The sequence below is a fragment of the Engystomops pustulosus genome, chromosome 6, assembly GCF_040894005.1.
Source record: "Engystomops pustulosus chromosome 6, aEngPut4.maternal, whole genome shotgun sequence".
Classification (NCBI taxonomy): Eukaryota; Metazoa; Chordata; class Amphibia; order Anura; family Leptodactylidae; genus Engystomops; species Engystomops pustulosus.
This window is the reverse complement of record NC_092416.1, coordinates 164,886,120-164,894,619: the sequence shown is the minus strand read 5'-3', so window position 1 is coordinate 164,894,619 and position 8,500 is coordinate 164,886,120. Positions and strand designations below refer to the sequence as shown.

Here is an 8,500-nt window from a genome sequence, read left to right as displayed (position 1 = left end):
CACACGGCTCCGCTAGGTGCACACACGGCTCCGCTAGGTGCAGCGCATTACACACGCGGCTCCGCTAGGTGCAGCGTATTACACGCACGGCTCCGCTAGGTGCAGCGCATTACACACGCGGCTCCGCTAGGTGCAGTGCATTACACACACCGCTCCGCTAGGTGGCGCTGCACCACATCACACAGTTTCCCGCTGCTCTTCCCGGTGACAGCTCCAGGCTCCTCCTCTTCTGCACGTGACCGGCCACCTGCTCCTGACGTCACGGCAGCGGCTTCCGCTGTGATGTAGCGCAGTGTGCACGGTACCATGGCGGCGGTGCGGCTCCTGATCCCTGTGCTGCTGGCGCTGGCCGGAGGGGACGCTACACCCCGGGCACATGGAGACTCCTTCCAGGAGGAGCTGCTCCTCTCCCCGCTGCGCTCCGGGGACATCGCCGCCACATTCCAGTTCCGGACCCGCCTGGACTCCGACCTGCGGCAGGAGAGAGGTGTGAGCGGGTGGGGCGGTACCGCTGCGGCTTTTATGTGTGCACAGTGCAGATGTAGCTGATGTCTCCAGGATTGTAATATTCTGCCTGTAATAGAGGGGACCCCGTATGGAGCTCTGTATATCACATGCATCTTATACTCACCCGTCTGACTAGAGCAGTGGCCATATATTATCATCTATCCCCCCCCCCGTGTGATCTGTGGGACCCCCAGAAATCAGTGGCTCCGGTGGTGTCTTGTTATGATGTACAACCCACATAGGGGTCCGGCATTTATACAGCTTCTTGTATAATGTATTAATAAAGGATATAGTGGGATCTCCTGTGAGGACCCCTTCTATAAAGAAGGAGAGTCCCTGTATAGGGCAGTCCGGTTCTGTAGGATCCACTGACTGATTCCAAAAATCGGAGAGGCTGCAGCGATCACCTTTGGAAATTAGTCAAAAGTAGTCACATGGATGATACACGACAAAGTGAATCTAGACGAGGGGCGACCCCTGGAGAGAGGGGCTTTCTTCTAAAAATGTGCCTTTGTTCCAGTTTCTCACTACAGGTTATTCCCTAAAGTCCTGGGCCAAGTGATCTCTAAGTACTCCATCCAGGAGCTGCACCTCTCCTTCACCCAGGGGTTCTGGCGCACCAGGTCCTGGGGGAAGCCCTTGCTGCAGGCTCCTGCCGGGGCCGAGCTCTGGGTCTGGTTCCAGGAATCTGTGCAGGAGTAAGTAGTACTGTGTGTAACACTGGGGGATAAGGTGTGGACTTGGCAGGACCTTGTATTATTGTATAGTCTCCTGATCATGTAATGCTCCATTGTCCCTGTACTACAGCAGCTGCTCTACCTGCTCTGTATTGTCCCATAAATCCATCACTCATACAATGTATAGGATGTTACACTGCTCTCATAATCTTAAATGGGTTTTCATACTGGTGACCTGTTCTTAAATGTGATCTGCATCTCAGCACTAGAAACCTTGTAGTGGATGAGCCTGGGTGCAGAACGCTGCGTCCACTCTATAGTGGCCATACTGGGGAACTGCAGCTTGGCAATTGTTCATGAGAATAGCGGTAGAGCTGCAGTTCCTTCCACGGCCACAATAGAATGCATTTTGCTGGTGCAGACTCACAGCTGGGACAAACAATAGGAGATGATTAGAGATGAGCGGACTCGACTTTTGTGCACGGGTTCAGCCGTGTGACCTGGACATATTGGCCAATCTGGCATTTATGCCCCTAGCAACTAGCCATGACTGTGATTGGGGTTGTCCAATCATAACTATGATTTGACGGATTGGCTGTTCGGCCACCAATCCGGCAGTATGTCCAGGTCACGCGGTTGAACCCGAAAGCAAATGTTGGGTGTACTCATCTCTAGTAATGATCAGATCCCCGATGAACTATTCTGAGGATCCCCCATTAAAGTTAATTATTCTGAAAGTTTTTCTTTGTTATTTCAGCGTTGACAAAAACTGGAAGGAACTCACTAACATCCTGTCCGGAATCTTCTGCGCTTCGCTAAACTTCATAGACTCCACTAACACCGTGACGCCAACCGCATCCTTCAAGCCTCTGGGATTGGCCAATGGTGGGTGTATAAGGACTTACCGCCCCCTTGTGGTGGACCTGTCCTATAAAGCCATTGTCTGATATCACGTAGATGTAGACTAAGACTCTTCTTCATGTTCTGCAGTCACCGATCACCACCTCCTGAGATATGCCACGCTGCCCAGAGAGATCGTCTGCACCGAGAACCTCACCCCATGGAAGAAGCTGCTGCCCTGTGGCTCCAAGGTGACGACTGCTGTCATACGGGGGGAGCGTTATATTATTATAATGGATGTCTGGGTATGAAGTCTTATGTCCTCTCCTCACAGGTCGGCCTGGCATCACTACTAGAGGCTGAGCGCCTGTACCACAGCAGTTACCACTCCCAGTCTGTGCACATCCGCCCCGTGTGTAGGGTAAGTGATACATTAACCGAAACCATGCCGCAACGAGGTAATAGTCACCTGAGAGCGCTGGCCCCATAACTGGAATATCCCTTTAAACAGCACTATCCTTTATTGGAGAAGCAGTACTGTTTGTCTCCTTATGGTATATTCCATATCCTAGGTTGACTTTGCCTTTAATCTTAGTGTTTTTCTTAAAGGATGCAGGCTGCTCCGCCGTCTCCTGGGAGCTGAGGCAGATGCTGACTGTGGTGTTTGACATGTATACCAACGGACTTGGGAAAAGAGGTATTTTCTTAACTTCTCACTATCATCTATCTATAGGGCATGAAAATCTAAGACATTTTGTAAAATATTATTTAGGAAACATGCTTCTTTCTCCATTACCTGCCTCACCACCCTTTCTTTGCACACTGTGAAACCTCTCCTGAGTCCATCTTGGCCTCTCAAGACAGACTGCAGTACACAGAGGGTTCAGGTTACAACTCTCCATTAAATTCTATGGAGGAGAGAAGAATCTTTTGACATTACTCATAGATCCAGGCACCGTGACTGTGGTAATCTTATATTTGCTATCTATGGCCGCCTTCCTCTTTTGTTTCTTCAGACTGGTCTCTCTTTAAGATGTTTTCCCGTACAGTCACTGAGCCTTGTCCTCTGGCAACTCAAAGCAAAATCTATGTGGACTCTGGATATGACAAGGTGAGACCTGCCTAGCTGTACACCATTGCTATAGAAGGGGTTGTACCAATAGTAATAATCATCCCCTATGCACAGGAGAGGGGATGACTATATGATTGTGGGGGTCTCGGCTATCAGCAGAAGGGGCATCGCAAATTCCACTCATCTGCTTGGGACTTCCGGGTTTTGGTGGGACCAGGACTCTTGCTTTGGTGAAATTAGAACCCAATTTTCTGGTATAGGTTATATGCATGTGGTTTATTGACCTGAAGATTTTCTAGAGCTTCTTGTAGAACAATCCCCATGTACTAAGTCACATGACGGTAATACATCTACCGTACCATTTCCCAACCTTACAACACCATAGATCCCTGTAATCCTGCCAGTGCCTGGCTCATTTAACCTGGTATGGCGTTTGTTAAAGGAAATCTCCATCAAAACCCCTCATGATAATCCAGGGACATTACTCATAGATCCAGGCAAGAATCTTCTTATATTTGTTATACATGGCCTCCTTCCTTCTAAGATCCACTTTTAACAGAGCCTGTTTGTGCTGCAGCTTCATAGGTTGTTAAACTATACTGGAGCACTTCATACTCCCAACGTGTGTCATTACAGCAGGCAGAGCCAAGTGGAAGTGCTGCTGTACAATGTAACAGCCAGCGAAGCTACAGCATGGAGCTCAACACAGCTCTTCCAATGTCCTCCCAGAGCCTTTTGGACTGATTAGCATAATTTAGCAACGGATAATAAATATAAGATTATCACAGTCCCGGTGCCTGGATCTATGAGTAATGTCCCTGGTTTATCATGGTATATTCTGATGGTAGATTTCCTTTAAAGGGGTGTTCTAGAAATTACACCAGGCTGTGGCAGGTGTAAGAAAACACAGTAAAGTGTACAGTTCTTGCTTCGGCTCCCAGATCCAGCATTGGTCATTGACCAGAGTTCCTATCAAATATCACGTTTCATGTGAATGATGTCACTGATTTGGCTACAGCAGTTGTTTGACCTTCAATGCTTAGGGCCCTTTCACATGGACCTTACGGTGACATTTATCCAGCCCAATGTGTCCACATAGATGCATATGGCGCCCGGCTGCACTATGGTACAAGGGAAAAAGATAGGGCATGCCCTATCTTTACCCGTATAAATGGCTGGGCATCGCTCTGGAGAGGGGAGGGGAGGGGTGAGCCGTGCTCGCCCCTCCACCTCTTTAGCGCCCGGGCGAGCATACGCTCCTGAGAAAGAGGCCTTACCCTGCAACTGACAAGAACCATTTGCAGGTATGCATAAAGCATGACATAATTCTCATTGTAATCAATGGATTTCTCATGTATCTATGGACTCCTTTATAGTGGCAGCTCTCCGAGGGCCCTTGTACACGCACATAAGCACTAACTACACAAACGCCCATTATCTTTTCAGAAAGAGATTGACCTGTTTGAAGTCACTCCGTCCTCTTCGCAGGACGTTGAGGTTCCTGTCCATGGAGATGAGCGGGTGTATGCATTGTATGACCTTCTAGAACCGGAGCTTTTCAACACTTCTAGAAACTTGAATGTGGCACTAAAGTGGAAAGGAGGATCAGATTCCGGTGAGTTACAGGATGGCAGGAACGCTGCTGGCACCCTTGTCATAGGATTCATCTCCCTCCTGTCGGGTGTCATCTCCTGGGTGCAGTGTGTGGTACAGGGGAATCCGGCTATAATCTGCCCGTGCACATTACATACTACCGCAATCGTCACATTATTGCATCATCTATACATGTTCAGCTCCAGGACTTGTCGGTCACATAGACTGGATAGATGTTCTCCTGTCCCCGCTGTATAATACTATTATTATCTCTGTGTATGTAGTAATGTGTATTTTTGTCTCTGCTAGGTCAGCCCCATCCTCCCGTCTTCCATGCGGAGCGCTATGTCAGCGGCTATGGCCTGCAGACCGGAGTGATTAATACCATGATTTATAACAACCATCCATACCGAGCCTTCCCCGTCATGTTCCTGGAGACGGTCCCCTGGTACCTCCGCCTCTACGTCCATACACTGACCATTATGACCAAGGGCAAAGAAAACAAACCCAGTAAGTAAACGGAGAATAGTTATAATCTGTCCTCTCTCGGTAGTTACAATGTAGTCTGGGGTCGACCATCATTGATGACGGACATATTATTTGGAGAGATGACATGTTATTTGAGGAAACTAAAACCACCAGCCTGTTCTGAGGGGCCAGTGGTTTAGTGTTCAACTTCAAGTCCTGATATTGTACAAATTGTAAGAGCAGAGAAGATGAACATATCTGACCCTCCTGGCATGGACCCACAGAGGGGCCTCTATCTGTCCACTATGTTAAACGGAGATCACATCCATTATGTGAAAAGATAATTGATTTGTCTGCTTCTTCTTCTCCAGGTTATATCCATTATGTTCCAGCCAAGGATCGCCAGCTCCCCCATCTCTTAGAGATGTTAATCCAGCTGCCTCCTAATTCCATCACGAAGATTAGTATCCAGTTTGAGAGGGCACTGCTGAAGTGGACGGAGTACCCTCCTGACCCCAATCATGGCTTCTACATCAGGTAAAGGAACCACATACTGTCATGGTGGGTTATTCAGCTTTCTGAGATAGGACAGAGCTGATGGACACCTCGCCATTATCTGTTGTAGCTCTTGAAGTGCCTGAGATCTCGGGACTGTCCCATAATCTTATGCTGTATAATGTGAGCATCACTAATATCCTTCCCTGTCTCCTGTACAGCCCTTCAGTACTGAGTGTCCTGATCCCCAGTGTAAGGAACATGAAAACCGATGAGCTGGAAGGAAGCCCGCTCTTCTCCACCATGTAAGTCTTACGTGTATAATGAGCAATGTCTGTGGCTCCGTCTTCACATGTAGGAACATGTAATAAATTGAGCGAGGGAAGTCATATGACTACACAAATGGGGATCCCCCCGCTCCTTAAATACTCAGTTTAAACTTTGACCTTCAGACGGGTTAGGTCATTAGAGGTCAAAGCTTATCTATGTACCCTTTGAAGAGGTCCTTTCACCATCTCAGACATGTACAGATGAACATAACATAGCTGCTTCACAGATTCAGGGGCACTTTGAATGTTCTTTCTACTTCACATGGTTGCAGAGATCAATCCTTGTATCTGACCATTCTAGTCCTCAGCACTGTCAGAGAGAAGGTGCTGGAGCAGAGGAGGAGGTGTGTGTTATGATAATTCCTGTGTAGGAACCCCTACAGGATGGTTAGTTCCTCTCCACATGTGTGAGGTGGTGAAAGGTCCTATTTATGGAATCTTTATTAATCTACATAGGATTCATAGTCCACTCCCCTTAAATTGAAGTGTGTGACACTGGATAGAAGGTGACGTAAAATTTTTGTCACGCCCCTTTATTTACTGTAGATCAGGAATCGGGAACCTTTTTGGTTGAGAAAGCCATAAATGCCACATATTTTGAATTCCGTGGGAGCCATACACTTTTAATATGCCCCCTATTAGATAGGTAGTCACAGCACATGCCCCCCAGTAGATGGGTAGTCACAGAAAAAAGTAATACTAACCTACCTATGCTCCCTGCAGCTGGCTCCATGTCACTTCCTGTTCTCTAGGACAGAGAGGAATGAACGCTATGATGTTGGCAGCAATGGCGCCTGGGTTACACGTCATGTGATCATAGCTGTATGTGTCTTAGACGCACACTGCGCCAATCACTATTTACTAGATTTGTCTGTGAGCCGGATGCAGGCATCGAAAGAGCCACATCTGACCCCCGAGCCATAGGTTCCCTACTCCTGCTGTAGATGATGATAGTAACATCGGATTTTGTTCCTCTCAATTGACAGATTCCCATCATCGGACGGTTCCAGTTACTTCATGCGGTTGTACACGGAGCCTCTGCTGGTGAACCTGCCGACCCCTGACTTCAGCATGCCCTATAACGTCATCTGCCTGACCTGTACCGTGGTGGCGGTGGGTTACGGCTCCTTCTATAACCTCCTCACAAGGACTTTCCAAGTGGAGGACAATAAGAAGGGGGGACTGGCCATGAAAATCGCCAATATCATTCGCAGGTTACGCGGCGTGGCGCCTCTATGATTATAGCCTGGAACCGGTGGATGTGGACAGTCTTGATTCTGTGTCATCAGTATCTCAGACTCCAGACATGGCCGCCTGTGCAGGACTAGAAAGTCATGTCTTCTTCACTCCTGGAACAGCACCAAAGGTTGTGTCTGGTATTGCAGCTGCATCCATCTAGCTGAACTGCAATACCAGAGACCACCTATAGACGGGACGGGTGCTGTATTTGGAAGACCATGACCTTCAATTTTGAATTTGTTTTCTTATACGTCAAACTTTTTCTGTGTTACACACACAACCTTTTCTATGGTACATTTTTTTTGGGTTGAGGGCCTCAAATATTTTTGAGGTGTTTAATGAAATGAATGTGAAATAATGATTACCACTGGGAAATGTTATAGTATTCTATGGGTATTTATTATATGGGTTAAAAAAATGGACCACGGTTCAAGGGGTCGCATCTATCCTGTGTTCGGATGCCCACCTCTTATCACCTGTCCTGTGGATTCGGCTTTTTATGACTCCTTTAGCCGTCTCCGAAGCGCTTTCACTCTGGTTATTAAGGCTGTGCCATTCACTCATTCATCGCTGGGCTCAGATCCCTCTGAGGAAACCAGGGTTAAAGGGATATACCATTAAAAAAAAACACTTGTAATACAACCCCTTTTCAAGGGGATCCATCATTCGTTTTAACCATAATATACTGCAGACAGTACTAAGTATAGCATCTCGAGAGCTTCTTAACCACACATTTGTGTGTGTGTAGTAAGTAGCAGCAGGGCTGTGAAAAGTCATTTTTTAATCCAGAATTGCAGCTCCTCAAGCGGTAAGGGCCTGGCTTTCAGCCTGAAGAGCTTTCTGCTCTTTGCAATGAACTGTTCCACAGCCCCGCCCCTCTGCACTGATTTGACTGCTCTAAGTATCCATTCGTAATCCTGATGCACCTCCTACTCCTAGCAGAGGGGAGGGGCTTTGGAGCAGCACAGGGCAGAGAGGAGAAAGCTCTTCAGGCCGAATGACACACCCAGAGCCTTTAAAGGAGCTGCAGAGCTGGATTACAACTAGCGTCATACACAAAGATATGACTACACAAACCTCCAAGACTACTAACTGTCTGCAGCTTTGTATGGACAGATCACCTTTAAGCGATTCTACGTTTACAGCAATCTCCTTAATGGTTTTGGCACAATCGTGACCATAATGTTTCTTGATGATACCTTTCACATAGCATTGGTATTGGATGGTCCAGAGCAGTAGATCCAGGCACCGTGACTGTGGTAATCTTCTTATATTTCCTA

At 47.5% G+C, this 8,500-nt stretch overlaps 1 protein-coding gene across 1 annotated transcript; it reads left to right on the top strand.

The window, feature by feature from the left end:
- Positions 1 to 226: 226 nt before the first annotated feature.
- On the top strand, positions 227 to 7,937 carry PIGT (phosphatidylinositol glycan anchor biosynthesis class T). Its single transcript, XM_072112202.1, has 12 exons — positions 227 to 487; positions 1,028 to 1,205; positions 1,942 to 2,069; positions 2,175 to 2,275; positions 2,359 to 2,445; positions 2,634 to 2,721; positions 3,041 to 3,135; positions 4,543 to 4,711; positions 4,999 to 5,199; positions 5,529 to 5,694; positions 5,874 to 5,957; positions 6,968 to 7,937. The coding sequence occupies exons 1-12, from the start codon at positions 307 to 309 to the stop codon at positions 7,218 to 7,220; spliced, it is 1,731 nt and encodes a 576-aa protein (XP_071968303.1). The 5' UTR covers positions 227 to 306; the 3' UTR covers positions 7,221 to 7,937.
- Positions 7,938 to 8,500: the final 563 nt, after the last annotated feature.

Excerpts from the sequence above, each read along its gene's own strand:
- PIGT (XM_072112202.1), top strand. The coding sequence starts at position 307 with ATGGCGGCGGTGCGGCTCCTGATCCCTGTGCTGCTGGCGCTGGCCGGA. Across the intron at positions 2,446-2,633 it reads ACATCCGCCCCGTGTGTAGG|GATGCAGGCTGCTCCGCCGT; the intron begins GTAAGTGATACA and ends TTTTTCTTAAAG. Across the intron at positions 5,200-5,528 it reads GGGCAAAGAAAACAAACCCA|GTTATATCCATTATGTTCCA; the intron begins GTAAGTAAACGG and ends CTTCTTCTCCAG.